Here is a 16,127-nt window from a genome sequence, read left to right as displayed (position 1 = left end):
TAGCTTTCTATTTAACTTTTTCAAAAAAAGCTACATCTGGATTAATCAATAGGCAATGTAAGTTGAAATTTGCAGGTAAACCAGCCTCTCCCAGACTAACAGTAGTATGAATTTTGAAGAAACCCAGTCGACTTTGGTTGCAATGACCTTCTCCCCATTGGAAGCTACTCACTTTTCTAATTGGCCAATTGGACTAACATCCATTTCCCACAGTGTTGCCTTTAGGAGACAGAGTCCCCATCCTACTGGAAAGTGTAGTGTTTTCCATAGAGATTGAAATAAACCTGCTGCACAATCTCTGCCTTCATAGGTTTGCATATATCCTCTCCCAAGCCATTGAAAAATGGCTTAAATTTCAGTTTTAAAAAATCCTCTGCCCCCTATTCTGTAGCATAGCAACTTTACTTCTAAAACATATTGGCAAATTGTGAGGTGAGCCAAAAACCAAAAAGCTGATGTGGTTGGGTTGGAGAAAAGAAAAATAGATCTCTCGTTTCTGGGGAACTCAACACTCCAAAAAATGTTCAAAAATGAGCATGAAACCCAGATTCATAAAATTATAACTTTATGAACAATCTATCAGCAAATCTTTGTTAGACATCTGCTAAAGGCAGTATAGTATATAAGAGCATTGTTTTTTAAACTCAAGAGTCCTGGGGTAGGATCTCAATTCTCATCCTTGAGTAATTTGCTTCACCTGTCTGAAACTCATCTACCTCATCTATAAAATGGGAATGACAATGATGATGATGATGATGATACTATCAGAACTGATTTAAAAAAAGGAAATGTGATTTTAAACCATATTTTGGGACAGGTGCAATGGAGGATTCAAAGATAGCCCAGTGTCTTATACCCAGTAAGTGCTTAATAAATGGAGAATGAATGCCTAAGACTTGTCCCACTTATGTTCAGAAAGGACAGCTAGGGAACCCAGCACATGTACATTGTTGTTGTAGTTCAGTCATTTAGCCATGTCCAACCATTCATGACCCCATACATGATTTTCTTGGCAAAGATACTGGAGTAGTTTACCATTTTCTTCTCCAGTGGATTAAGGCAACTAGAGGTTAAGTGACTTGCCCAGGGTCACACAGCTGGTGCCTGTCTGAAGCTGTATTTTAATTCAGGTCTTCCTGATTCCAGACCCAGAGATCCCTCTAGCCATTGATCCATTTAGCTCTCTCTAAACAATACCAGAAATGATAGTCTAAATACTAAATGAGTGGTACAAACTGTTAGTGCTCTAGATCATCAAAGAAGGCAACTCGGGATCATTTCTTTTATTGTTGTTTTGTGATATTTTGGAGAAGTGCTTTCAGGGAAGCTGGGTAGCTGAGTAAATAGAATATCAGATCTGAAGGTAGGAAGATAAAGTTCAGATCTGACTTCAGGCATTTGCTAGCTGTGTGTCCCTGGGCAAATCACTTAATAACCTTCTTTGTATAAGGACCAAGAGAAAGAAATGACAAACTACTCCAGGATTTTGGCCAAGAAAAGCTCAAATGGGGTCATGAAGAGTCATGACCCAACTGAATCAACCGAACCAAAAAAGGAAGGTGTTTTCTAGAAGCAGCAAATCTTTCCACAGGAATTGTGTTTAAGGTCCAGCTTTTGTCACTTTATTAGCAGAGTTACTATGGCAAATTATCTCTCAACTTCTTGGTTTTCGCATCTGTAAAAAAGGGGGGACTCACCCTTCTGTGGTTGTGTAAATTATGAGCTCTTTCTGTTTATACCTTTCCTGGAGGGAATGGTCCAGAATGTTTCACTGCCCTCCCTTTTTTGCTTACAGCTACTTGCCAAAGATGCAAAACAGAGGCTGGGCTGCCGAGAAGAGGGGGCCATGGAAGTGAAGAGACACCCATTTTTCAGGAACATGAATTTCAAGCGGTTGGAAGCAGGGATGCTGGACCCTCCCTTTGTTCCAGATGTAAGTAACTCCCCCCTCCCTGACTACCTTCCTAGAGTCCCTTTTTGGCCAGGGTTGGAGGAACATCAACTTCCAACATGTTGAGAGTGTCTACTCTCCTCTCAAATCTCATTTCAACTATAAACATTTATAGATCCCACTATGGTAGTCAAAAAAGAGCAGTGTAGGAGAATCAGGAATCTTGTGTTCTAGTCTCCACTCCACCACAGACAATGACCTGTGGGACCTTGGGCCAGGTACATACTTTGTCTGGGCCTCTCAAAGAACCTAGTCTAATAGAAGGATTAAGACATGCAGAAATAGCAGTGGAATCCAACAACTGGAGGCAGGTTATTCTGAGGAGGGGGTAGAGAAGAGCACTGATTCTAGAGTCAAAACCCTCTATTTATATCCTGCCTTCAGCAGGACCTTTAATTTCTCAGTTTCTTCAACTGTAAAATGAAGTTGGTCAGTTGGACATGGCAGGACCTCAAAAGTCATAACCTAGTGCTAGGAGAGTTCTGAGGAAGGGCTAGAATAAGTGGCTTCTCAGGGTCTTTCCCCAGTTCCAGTATTCTGTGGTTTTGTAATTCTGCATACATGTCAAAGATGAACTACCTCATGCAGCCTCACTGAGCATGGACTCAAGCTGGTGGGTATTGGAGACTAACCCCTGCCCTTCTCTTTCTCCCTGGGCCATAGCCCCGGGCTGTGTACTGTAAGGATGTATTGGATATTGAGCAGTTCTCCACAGTGAAAGGTGTCAACCTGGACCACACAGATGACGATTTCTATTCCAAGTTTTCCACAGGATCTGTATCGATTCCATGGCAAAATGAGGTGAGCAGGGACTGGGGCATAGGCTTTGTTAAGCCTGTCCATTTTGGAGGGAGGGGAGAGGAAAAAGAGGATTGGGTGGGTTCCTGGTGTTTTACAGGGGGTGCAGGATACAAAACCCCTAGCCAGATGGCTAGACAAGTTGCCATGAAATTCAGCTGCTGGTTCAAACAAGAGGGGTCCAGAGGTTGGGGGTGCCATTTTGGACTAAAATCAAGAAGGGAAATGGGGTCAAGAAGAAATGGAACCCATTCTCCTTTTCCCCTGAAGCTGGGTATAAAGAGTGCAGGTCTCCACGCTTATAGTCCAAGCTTTCTCTAAGGTACAGCAGATTATGGGGACTGTCCTGAACCTTAAACTCCAAGAATATCTTCTGAAGGATACTGGAATTTTACTGCTGGGCAAACTGTGATACAGCAGAAAGGGTGGATCTTTAAAAAACAAACAAACAAACAAACAAACAAACATAAAAGACTAATTCTGATCAGCAGCCCATAAAATACACACACACACACACACACAAACACACACACACACACAATCAAATCATGGACCCCTCCACAATCAGACTGCCCTTTCTCCTTCTAGAGACCATGGTTGACTTACATTTTAATCTGGCTTCCCTTGAATATAAATGGTTTGGGGATAGATTGGGAGGAGAGGACAAATTCTACAGAGTAATTTACCCTATGTTCTGCATAGCCCTTAAGACAAATCTACCCTTGGACTATTGGGCCTATACCTGGATATCATTCTGACTCTAAAAAGACTGAGTTCAAATTTCACTTCTGTGTGACTTGGCCCTAAAAGTCTTAATTTCCTCAGGGTTAAAATGGAGATCGCACCTATTATTTTTACCTCATGGCTTTTTGTTTGTAGGTTCAACTAAGATTATGAAATTAAAAGATGTGCAAACTTTTAGAAATAGGAAGGTGGGGGAGAGCTTAGACCACCTCTATCATGTATTCCAATAGTATTACTTATGTTATCCTTAGTTGAGGTTCCATGCTGTATTATACGTGGATGGAGGGATTCACTGGACTGATGAGTATAAGAAAAATGGAACTTAAAATAATAACTTACATTTCAATAATTTACAGAGCTTTTTCCTTTCAACAACCCTATAAGATAAGTAGAGCAAATATTTTTCCACAATTATACAGATAAGAAAATAGAAGGGCTAAGTAGCAGTGTAGTATAGTGAGAAGTGAAGTCAAAGATCCTGAGTTCGAATTTTAAGGGGGCCATTTCTTTATTAACTCCTCTAGACACTGTTTTTTTTTTTTTTATCCTTTTTGTCTCTCCAGTGTTTAGCATAGCACCTAACATATAGATTTTGTATTTGTTGCTTAGTCATGTCCAGCTCCTTATGACCTTATTTGGGATTTTATTGTCAAAGATACTAAATGCATTTGCCATTTTCCTTCTCCAGCCTATTTTACATATGAGGAGACTGAAGCAAACAGGGTAACCTGACTTGCCTGGGGAAACATCCTGACTCCAGGCTGAGTACTCTTATCTACTTCCACCTGGCTGCCCCAACACATAGTAAATGTTTATTGACTGATTAACCTGTATGACCTTAGGCAAGTCACCTTCTCTGGTCTCCAAATCATCCTTTGTAAAATAAGGGAGTTTGAACAAGAAAGGTTCTTCCTAGCTCCAAATCTTTGGTCCTTTGCTTCAGGTGACATAGTAAATAGCAAATCATAGACTTGAACCTGGATCTGGTGATTTTTAGATCATTTTGAGGGTGCCTTGCATTATACCATGCTATCTCTACTCTCCTTCATGGATCTCTCTGCAAGCTCAATTTGGATTTGAGTATTCCTCTAAGGAAGTGTAACTAGGGTACAACATAACAGGACAGAATGGGACTGTGCAGAATCTCCCTATATTTTAATCAGGGCAACTCAGTCTAATTTCTCTGAGATTTGACTTGAGAGAAAATGGGCAATCTCTAACCATTCAGTGGTGTTGGGGAATCTGTTGAGATGAATGTAACTAGCCTGAGTCAGAGTCCCTTGAACACTGAGTCTAGGACGCTTTTTTTTTTTTTGCAAGGCAGTGGGGTTAAGTGGCTTGCCCAAGACCACACAGCTAGGTAATTATTAAGTGTCTGAGGCTAGATTTGAACTCAGGTACTCCTGACTCCAGGGCTGGTGCTTTATCCACTATGCCACCTAGCCGCCCCCCTAGGACACTCTTTTTTAGGACACTCTTAAAGCATGGGCTGAGTGGCCCTTCTTCCCCTTCCCCTAATCAGTCTATAATTATGAATGAGTCCACACCACCCCCTTCCACTCCCATAGCTTCTAGCATCTCTAGAACAAAGATGGTTCCAGAGTAGCCTTGTAGGCTCTTGCATTCAACAGTTTACTCCAAAGTAAGCAAAACATTCTACTGGGACTAAGAAATATGTTCAGTCTCTAATGACTTATTTGATCATCACCTTTAACCAGAAAGTCTTTGAATATTAACCAACTCCACAAAAAAGAAGTTCAATTTACATTTTAGTTTCCACCTGAAACATGACTTCTTGCTCATGGACATTTAATCTCCTACTCATCCTCCTTCCCTGTTGAAAGATTGGAGCTTCTCAGGCAGAAGTGTTAGGTTCATAGATTTAGAGCTGTAAGAGTTCAGAGACATCAAGTTTAATCCCCCCTCTTACACACATTAAACTAAGGCCCAGATTGGTCAGTAGATTTGCCCAAGGTCACTCACAGAGTAAATGAAAAAGCTGACATTTGAACCCAAGTCCTTTGAGTCCAGATGGGTGACACATTCCTGACTGGTCTCAGACTTTCCCTTACCTTTCATTCCCAAATAGTAATAACAGAAAAATAATTTATTCCTGAGCAAGTCATTTAACTCTGCTTTCCTCCATTGCCTCATCTGTAATATGAGCTGGAGAAAGAAATGGTGAACCACTCTGCCATCTTTGCCTAGAAAACCCCAATGGGGTCATGGAGAGTCGGGGCACAACTGAAAAATGACTTAATATACACAACATAATATATCCCTTTCATTTGTAAAAATGGATTTAAAGGTCTTAATTGGCACTATCCTCAAACTTCGTAAAGAGCATGGAGTAACATGAGGCTCTCAATCTGTGAAAGAAGAGCTTTGTATCTTTAGGCAGAATACTATTCATAGCTATCATGCTGTCACAACATGAGTCAGCCCAGCATGTCCATAATAATAGCTAGCATTTATATACCACTTTCTTCAAGTTTGCAAAGAGCTCTTCAAATATCTCATTTTGTCTTCCTATTTTGTGAAGGTCAAATGGGATTAGTAGAGAAAGATCTGGGCTTGAAGACAGGCTAGGTTTCAACCTCAGTTCTAACTTCATGTCCCTGAGCCTCAGTTTCCTTATCAGTAAAATGAGGATAATTGTACCTGTTATGTCACCCTCACGGGACATGTCACACTCAAGGGATATGGTTCCCATGAGGCACTTGGCAACATTAAACATTATGACAGCTGTTGTTATTGTGTGAAAGTACTTGGTAAGGCTTTATTACATTAATGTCCGTGTTTGTTATTTTTAGGAATATTAAAATGCTATTTTCAATGGTATTATTTTTAGTACTACCATCTTATTAGAGATGATACTCATCTACTCATCTCATTTAGTTCTTCCATCTCAGCTAATTTTTAAAAATGTTTAGGCTAATAAAAATAGTTATAGGTCATCAAGATCATAGACTTAAAGGTTATAAGAGACCCTAAAGGCCAGCTAATACATCTGAGTAAACTGAGGTCCAGAGAGACCATTCCTATGTCTAACATTACACACCATAGAAGGTAAATGGAAGAATCAGAATTTGAAACCCAGGTCCTCCGATTCAAAACTCATCTTTCTTTCAATTTTACTCCAGGTAGAATTTTTTGACACATTAAAAAGATGCCCTTGGCATAATTTTCTAATGTAATTTTCCTTTTAAAATACTCCTTGGGAACTGACATTAGTCACAATTTCTCATCTTCCCCATCTTTCTGTCTCTCACCTCTTGAGCATCTCAGCATGAAGCAAGGTTGGGAAGGCACCTGGGGCCACTTCCCATCCTCCCACTAAAAGAGCCCTCATCTACCTCTCTGCTGCTGCTGCTACTGCCTTAACTCTGCCAATAGCATTTCTTAGAAACTAAGGCTGAGGACTTTGGTGCACCTGCTTACCTCTCAGTTGAAAAGAGAAGAAGTGAAATATCTGGGCTACAGAAGAGATAGTTTGTTCTTTCAAAGCCAGGGGCCTTGCTGGTGTTCTGCTTTGACTTTCTACTTTGGGTGAAAAGGAAGAGGATGTGGCTTCTGTGATGCATGTCTGGTTTTTCCTCCATTTCCTCAGATGATAGAAACTGAATGTTTCAAGGAGTTGAATGTGTTTGGACCAAACGGTACTCTTTCACCAGATCTGAATCGGAGCTACCCTCCTGAACCGCCAAAGAAAGGCTTGCTACATCGAATATTCAAGCGTCAGGTGAGACCTTGGACTGAGTCCATCGATGTAACCCCCAAGTTCAAGCAGATACAGTAAAGTTTTGTCATTGGTTCTCATGCCAGATAAAAGAATCATGACTTTGGAGTAAGAAGAACTGAGTTCAAATTCTTTTGACCTCTGGGTTTCCCATCTGTAAATTAGGTATAATGACACCTGTCACCCCAGTCTCACAGAATGGTAGTGAAGAACAACTGAGATAATATATAAAAATAATAAAATAAAATAAATTGAGCTGATTTTAGAGTGCCTAGAGGTAAAAATGAAATAATCCAGCTCCCAAGACTTAGACCTGTAGGGAAGGGGCTGCTTGGATGGCATGTCTTCTTTGTGCTCTTATGTTGTGTTTTGTTGAGAGAAGCCTCATGGTGGTTGACTAGGATTCAGAAGACCTGAGTTCAGATTCTGTTTTGCCACTCTCTGATGGTGTAACTTTCAACAAAATTTCTGATCTCTAAGACAAAAATATCAGGGCTGAAGGAGGCTTTAAAATTCATCTAGTCTAATCTGCAGATGAGAAAAGAGAGCCCAGGGACTGAGGGACTTTCCCAAGTTCAGACTCAGGTAACAAGTGACAAACCAAGATTTGACCTCAAGTCAACCAGCTTTCCCTGCACCATGCTGATAATACCCACTTTGTCTTGCTCATAGAGTTTTGTGAAGTGCAAAGGAGATGATGAATGTAAGGCAGCCTGTATGTGAATGACTGTTGTGTGTAGGAGCAGGGTCATGAGGCACAGAGGGCTTTATCACTAAACAGTGGGCTCCGAGAACATCCTCCAGACTCTGTCTGAGAGAGTCCAGTACCAGAATAAACTGAAGAAATAGTTTCATCGACGAGTTTCCAATTTTGTTGTTGTTGTTCAGTCATGTCTAACTCTTTATGTCCCTATATAGGATTTTCTTGGCAAATATATGGGAGTAGTTTGCTGTTTCCTTCTCCAATGGATTAAAGCAAACAGGTTAAGTGACTTGCCCAGGGTCACACAGCTAGTGAGTGTCTTAGGCCAGATTTGAGCTCAGGTCTCCCTGACTGCAGGCCCAGTGCTGTCTCCACTAAGCCATCTGGCCACCTCTGGGTTCCCAGTAACCCACCACAAGTTTGTTCAGGGCCCTACATAGCTGTGAGGACCCTGGATCAGACCCCCTAATGATTGAGTTAAACAGATGTGTCACCAACCTTAAGAAGTTGCAACATAAGGAAGACAACTCTACTGTGAACAGACCTAGAGGAAAGTGAGGGCTTGGAAGGATCTCTGTGAGTAAGGGACCTCTTTTATAAATGGCAAAGCTAAGGCACCAATTTGAGGAATGACTTGCCCCTAGATCACAGAGCACATTAGTGGAAAAACCAGATTTTAGGTACATTAGAAGAAATCTAGACCAAGGAGATCAAAACTTCTGACTGTTCTGGCAAACAGTGGAGTTAAGCTAATAGTTACGAGATTAGCCAGTCCCAGGAGTTGATTAAGACTCTCCAGATTCGGGGGCGGCTAGGTGGTGTAGTGGATAAAGCACCAGCCTTGGAGTCAGGAGTACCTGGGTTCAAATCCGGTCTCAGACACTTAAAAATTACCTAGCTGTGTGGCCTTGGGCAAGCCACTTAACCCCATTTGCCTTGCAAAAAAAAAAAAAAAACCTAAAAAAAAAAAGACTCTCCAGATTCCATGGTCCAGTCCTGACTTTGGAAGTCCACAAGTCCAGAAAACCTAACAATGTATATATTCTACCCCAAGAAATCACTCACTTTGCATTCAGGAAAATACTGCGATGGGGTGGTCTAGAATTAGGAGTCTGAAGCCAGGTGGACTAGGGTAATGTGCTAGGGGGTCAGATGATCTGGGTTCTAATCCTAGCTCCCCTACTCATTTCTTTTGATGTGGTGGGTAGGAGGGGAATGGGAAGAGAGCAAATCAGCTTCAGTCTAAGGCAAAATATTAAGTATATTCTTTGTACAGAACAGGATGGCTCAAGGTCTGGGGAGAGTCAAAGCTCCCTCATGGAGCTTGCAGTCTAGATGGAGAATAATACACATACACAGTACAAGTGAACATATAAAAATGGCACAGGCAAAGTGTGACACCAAATCTGAGGAGACTTCCTTGGCTGGAGGGAGCTGAGCTGCTATTTAAAAGAGTAAGAAATTCAGGCAAGATGTCTTTTTTTCTGATGAATCAGTTCTAAGTTGAGCAATCTTTTTTGAAAACGAAAGAGCCAAAAATCTCATTTTTCCTTCCAAGGCTCTGACTAGGAATAGGTTGAGTGGGATTTTATCAAACAAAATAGGAGACTGACCAAGCATTCAGGACATAGGGAACAGTGTTGGAGATGTCAGATCAATGGCACATGGACCAGAATAGCAGGAGCACATGATACATAGAAGGAAGAAGAAGAAGGAGACAGGACAGTGTTACCCTTAATAATGAGTAGTCAGTCATAGCACACTACCAAAGAGTCAGGGGATTCGGCATGCATGGGTAATGGAATGGGTGAGTTCCATATGATTTGAGGCACGCCCAGCAAGACTTAAAAAATGACAGCATATTCTTGGAGCACCACTTTCCTAGGCAATCAGAAGACTTGAGGGGTGTTGCCATAATTGGATCTGAGCCTAAGGAAGATTAGTCTGGTAGCAGTATTTGATTCACTTTGATTAAGCAAGGTTTTTTTTTGTTTTTTTTGCAAGGCAAAGTGATTTGCCCAAGGTCACTCAGCTAGGTAATTATTAAGTGTCTGAAGTCAGATTTGAACTCAAGTCCTCCTGACTCAAGGACTAGTGCTGTATCCACAGTACCATCTAGCTGCCCCAATTAAGCAAGTATTGGGAGCCCAGCTCTGACCTGGGAACACAAAATGAAAAACTCCATTGTACCAACTCCCACAAGCTTATGGTGTAATTGGGAGAATGAGGAATGAAACAAGATAGAATGTGAGCAGGACCTTGTACTATAAGAAAATTTGAGGAGGAAGAGATTCCCTTTAGCTCAGGAGATGAAAAGGAAGCTGATTTGGTTTTTTTGTTGTTGTTGTTGTCGTTTGTTTGTTTGTTGTTAGTGGAGTATGAGTGTGGCCATACAGATCCCGGGTTTGGATGTGGACTATAAAAGACAACATTAAAATAACCTCTTTGCTCCATATCCTTTGATATTTCTTTGCCCCAAATCCGGTAATAATGGAATTCTTTTGTGCCCTTCACCATCTTTTGAGTTGAGTTGGGAGAAGGGAAGACTGGAAATTTCCCTTCCCACTATCCCTGTGAAGGCCACTTCTTCAGTCCCATGATCCCACACAGCTCACATTGCTCTTCTCCCTCTCTTCCCCTACCCAACCGAGGAAGCTAAACCTGGAGATCATTCCCCCTTTGAGGCAAAACTTGTTCCTAGAGCCGAGACAAGCAGGTGAAGAGCAACAGGTATCCTCCCCTCCATCGAACAGTTGTTAGACATTGTGATGTCTTCCCAGGAGGCTCCAGATATCAGCCTAGACCAGATGCTTCTCATTAAGTCTTTAAGGAAATTGCAAATTCCTTTAAAGAAAGGGGAACAGGAGTTTCTATCAAGCAAATCACGGCCCAGCTTGCCGTGCTATGAATTCTCGATTAATAATTCTGAACAAAAAAGAAAACTTGAGTAGCTGAAAGTGTTTCCAAGTTATCATTATCCAAATAACACCCATTTTGCCAAATGCCTCCCCTTTCAAAGCATCTGGAAGCCAGAGGGGTCTGCTATGCCCTCTTCCCTACCTCTTCCCATTGTGTATCTGATGACCCCCAATATCACTCCAACAATCTCTCAACAAGCCTGATGGATGCAAATGATGCACAGGGGTCCTCATAGCCTTTGGAATTTCTCCAGCAAGGATGTGACCTAATGGAAATCCTCAGGGATACCAGAAAAGGTCCATAAGGCAGTCATTGGATTCTATTTCCTTTCTCTCTACTGTGAGGGGTTGTATTTGAAAGAGCACTGGATTTGAAATCACAGGACATCCCAGTTTTCCAATGTCCCCCCTTTTTGACCCTGGATAAGCCGAATTCCCTTGCTGGATCTGTTTCCTTATTGGTAAAATGAGGCAGTTGAACCAGATATCTCTAATCCCTTCCAGCTCTGAAACTTAGGTGGTGCAAAGTGGATTAGAATACTGAGTATGGATTCAGAGAGATCTGAGTTCCAATGTGACCTCATATACTTAACTAGCTGTGTGACCCTGAGCAGATCATTTCATTTCTGTTTGCCTCAGTTTCCTCATCTGTAAAATGGGAATCATAACAGCACCTACTTTCAGGGTTTTCATGAGGATGAAATGAGATGATAATTATAAAGCACTTAGGACAGTGCCTGGCCATAGTGTTATATTATTATCACTATTACTATTGTTTATTATTATTATTACTAATTTGTTCAGTATCTATGAGTTCATTCCATAAATGTTAGTGACTAAGAGTTCTTACCTAGAAGTTTACTAGGAAGAAATTCATAAATAAAGTCACCTGATAGTGGACTCCAGACTGGAGGTTAGTGATTCTGTCACTGCCCAAGTAAACCCTGCAAAAAATTGGAGTCCCTGGAGCTCACCAAACTCTAAAAAGGACAATCTGTATGTCACAGGGATTGGGCTGTGAAGTCAACAAGTACAACTGATGAGTTGATCAAGATTCTGTAAAGCTCCATGAAACATTAATTATTTTGATAAGCATTGCTCCTTTGAGTTAGAGTTAATTACTCCTATAATTCCTTCTCATTTGGACAGAGAAAGGAAACACATGATCTTAGAAAAACATGAGTAAATCTGCACAAAATGACAAAGAGCAAAATAAGCAGAACCAAGAGAATATTGCATACAATAATAACAATATTGTTTTAAGAGTAACTTTGAGCAAATAAGTAATTTTGACTATTATAAATACCCAAACTAATCATGAAAGACATATGCAGGAAAATACTATCTGCATCCAAAGAAAGAACTGATAAATAGGAGTATGTAACAGAATGATTCTACATAAATATACATGTATTTGTGTCTAATGGTAGCTATCTCTAAGGTGGGGGGGGAAGGAAGGAAAAATAAGGAAATTTACACGATAACTATTACAGATTTAAAAGGAATAAGCAAGTTGTGCATAATAGATTTGTAGCCATCTTTTTTTTATACTGTTACAAAAATGTTTGTTTTATTACAGACATTAAAAACTAAATGAATAAAAATTAGAAATAAAAAAACTGTGGAGAGAAAGCAAAAGACAAAGACAAGGAAATGACTCCAGTCTTTGTCTGCCTTCCTGTCTTTCCCTCCATAAGCTCAAATACTACACAAGGAGCCCCTGTCCTAGAGAGTCTGAGGTTGTGCTCATTTTCCAGTTCAAACAAGACAAGAGTTTCCTTTTCAATGTCTGCTTAGGCTATGAGATGTCTCTGAATGCCATTGTCTCAAATGTGATGGTTTTTCTTTCTTCCAGCATCAGAACAACTCCAAGAGTACTACTAATTCCAAGGCAAATTTTAACCACCACATCAATTCCAACCATGTACGTTCAAATTCGACAGGAAGCAGCTAGTTTCAACTCAAATCTGGGAGTTTTCAATGGGGCTATGCCCTGGTCCTTCCACTTTAGAAACAGAGTTTCTGCCAACAAGTGCCACCACCAACATTGAGTTAGGCCAATGCTTCCGACCCTCCAAACACTAGAGAGGGGCCCTGTCCAAACCTTGGAAGTGGAGCCTCCAATTTTCCTGAACAAATTCCTACTCAGGTCTGTTTTTCTGGAGGGGACCCTTGGACAACTGGTGTGATGGCACTTGGTCTCTGTAGAACGTTGCAATAGAAATCCAACAGATAAGACGACTTGCACGTATTTAAATAGTATCATACCTAGAACTGAATTTTGTCCTTATTATTTTTAAAGAAAAGTTTTGTAAATTTCTCTATTGTCTCAGTTTACATTTTGTACATTTGTATTTAAATGAAAGTCAGACTTTGAGGGTGTATATTTTCTGTGCAGCCGTTGTAAAGCCATGTGTTTTAAGACATTGAGGGGAAGGGGAGGGGTGGGTGGGATTTTAAAAATGTGACTCAAGACTTCCAGAGCCTCAATTGAAAAATTGTTGTTTTTATTAACTGCAGAGAATTACTCCAATTTCACATTAGCTAATGGGTTATATTTCCATACATGCATTTGATGGCACAATTTATTCCTAACTAATTTACATTCATTTGTATAGTTGATTTATAGCAACACTGCATACAATCTCTCTGTTAGTTTATAATATCTTGTATTAAATGCAAAAAAAAGAAAAAAGTAAAAAAAGAATAGAAAAGGAAAAAAGGGCACACTTGTGACTTAACCCCATTTGAGAATTTCCTCTGCATGTTACTGGAACTTGCCAACACCATTGAGTTTAGCTCACAGTTTTTGGGTTTTTTAAAAAAGATCATCAAAATATTTGTGGTGTGATTTAGGGTCCTGCTTTCCCTTCTTCATCCCCTTTTCATATTAGGAATAGTCAATAAGGGAGACTAAGCATGGTCAGGGCCCAGAAGGCATTGGGCCATTGGTCATGGGCAGAGAAAATTGTCCTTCCCATTTAGTGCGTCCTGACCTCTTGTTTCAATGCATTTCCCTAAAGTTTTGGTTTTTTAAAGAGGGAAATGTAAAAATGATGAGAACTAAAAGAAATCCAATGTCTTAAACTTTCATAATAAAAAAAGAAGCCTAGATATAGGAGAATTCTATATCTGCTCTAATGTTTGATTAAGAAAAATAAAGACAAGAATTCCTAAAACTTTTGGTGCCTCTGCATGTAATAGGGATTCCTTCTGAGGTGTCACAGAGAGAAGGAACAGAAAAAAATTTAATTAGACCTCTCATGCAAATTCTCCCAGGTTCCTGTGTGAAGATGAGTAAAAGGGTCTCTAATTACAGAGGCCAGCATATGGGTAGATTGGTAAGTAGCCAGAGTCAAGCAGGGATGGATTTCCCTGGTCCAAAGTTGGCTAGTTCCTGGAGAAGACCAGTGACCAAAATGGTGGCCTGACATTTGAGAGGCCAAATAAAGGCACTTCTGACCTTAAAAAATAAGTAAGGATACCAGCCCCTCTCTGTAAGGATGTCTTTCACCTCTCCAAGGTTTGAGACAAAGAAGACCCTTCCAAGAATCTGAAAAATATAAATTAAAGATGTAGATGGTAACCAGGATCCACAGAACCTAAATGAGTAAAAGACCTTTGGAGACAATCCCAGTGACAAAGAATCATAGGATAAAGATCCAACTAGAAGTAATTTCAAAGACCATCTTGTTCTACCCCCTCATTTTGCAGATGAGGAAACTTAGGCCTAGAAATGTTAAGTAACTTGTACAGGGTCATACTTCCTTATAGGGGAAGCAGATACTTCCATGTAAACAGTTTCATCCTTAATACAGATTCCCCAGACCACCTTCTAAGAAGGACACATTGAACAAATCATCCTACTCTCATCCTAGCACCCCAAGGATTCCCATCTAAGCATGGTAAGCAGTGGATTAACCAGACTCTCCTCAAGACATGCCAGGCATTGCTGCCACCATTTCCCATGGCCTTCTGCACTTCTTGGCTATGGTTTTTTGGATTGCCAATGTTTGGAGAGGAAACCACTCAGAACTTACTTTGTTTGGGTGAAACAAATAATAATGGGGTGAGTTTTCAGGGAGAAGCATCTTGTGAGACTTAAATCTACAACCTAATTTCATAATCATAAAATGTTTGAATTATAAGGGAACTTTAAATATTATCCATTTCAACCTCTTCATTTTATATGTGGGAAAATTGGGACCCAGAGATGAAAAGTAACTTGTCCCACATCACACAACTAATAGTAGAACCTCATCCTTAGATCCTAAATTTTGATTATGTTCCTTTTGGAGGTAGAAAATCAGTTTTGAGATGGTTCCATGAATAGATGGAAGATTAGAAAATACTTTAATTTCCCTTATATACATTTAATCTGCAGTATTAATTTCTGAGTCCATATAGCCTCTGGACCATATCTTGGACTTATTTGCCATCCCATTTCCATAAGTTTTGCCAAGGAAACTAAAATATCCTTGAATAGCAGTATTAATTCCCACAATCATGCTGATCTTCCCTTCTCAATGACAGAATAGAAGATCGTTCTAAAGAAGCCAGCAACCCAAAAGACTGCCCTGCCTTCCTTACATGAATGACTCTTCTCCATTCAGTCTATTGGGATTCAAAACTATAGGAAGGTTAATATTGAAGGAAATATGCTGCAAGGAAACTGTAATAGTTGTTTTCAATGTCAAAACCCCAACTGATTTTAAACTCCCTAGGGAACATTCAAGAATAGGGCTCCTACTGGTTGTTTTTTTTTTTCCCTAGTCCTTGGATCACTTGGACTATATCAAAAGCACAGGTCTCAGTATTGATTTCTAAAAAGACATGAAGCTATATCTTGTTACAACTTCAATAAATATTCATGAGAGTTGTAGTTGAGGTTATTTTGCTGCTAAGCCCTCCAACTTATTTGAGCCAAAAGGCTAGTGCCCAGCTATTACAAGAGAGCCGCTCATCAAAGCAGTGCCCAAAAGGTGGTCCATCCATATCGCCAACCTCTTGAGTCAATAATCATAAAATCCTCCCCCACCTGTTTTTAAGACCAAAAAAAAAAAAAAAAACAATTACTTGTTCAGTCATCTTTAGTTGATCTGAGGTTTAAAAAAAATAACAAATATTTGAGGGCCAAGAGAAAGAATTCCTCTTTAAGGATGTTGTTTTGAGTAAAATTAGTCAATTGACATAGTGCCTTTGAGGTGAGACCCAAGGGGTGGGGCCCAAGATGTACAGAAACTTCATCCCTTTCTTTGATTTTGTCTTCAGTAA

The 16,127-nt window shown here is 40.2% G+C and overlaps 1 protein-coding gene across 2 annotated transcripts in view; it reads left to right on the top strand.

The window, feature by feature from the left end:
- GRK5 (G protein-coupled receptor kinase 5) overlaps window positions 1-13,284 on the top strand; it is a 320,227-nt gene extending 306,943 nt beyond the window's left edge. For both annotated transcript variants that reach the window (XM_074233539.1, XM_074233540.1), the window contains 4 exons: window positions 1,796-1,933; window positions 2,615-2,752; window positions 7,104-7,235; window positions 12,709-13,284. In XM_074233539.1, coding sequence (XP_074089640.1) covers window positions 1,796-1,933; window positions 2,615-2,752; window positions 7,104-7,235; window positions 12,709-12,807 — 507 coding nt within the window. In that variant the 3' untranslated portion in view covers window positions 12,808-13,284. The remainder of the gene's footprint in view (window positions 1-1,795; window positions 1,934-2,614; window positions 2,753-7,103; window positions 7,236-12,708) is intronic.
- Window positions 13,285-16,127: the final 2,843 nt, after the last annotated feature.

This window comes from Macrotis lagotis, chromosome 4 (assembly GCF_037893015.1).
Source record: "Macrotis lagotis isolate mMagLag1 chromosome 4, bilby.v1.9.chrom.fasta, whole genome shotgun sequence".
Classification (NCBI taxonomy): domain Eukaryota; kingdom Metazoa; phylum Chordata; class Mammalia; order Peramelemorphia; family Peramelidae; genus Macrotis; species Macrotis lagotis.
The sequence above is the reverse complement of the archived record's forward strand: the minus strand, read 5'-3'. Positions and strand labels throughout refer to the sequence as shown.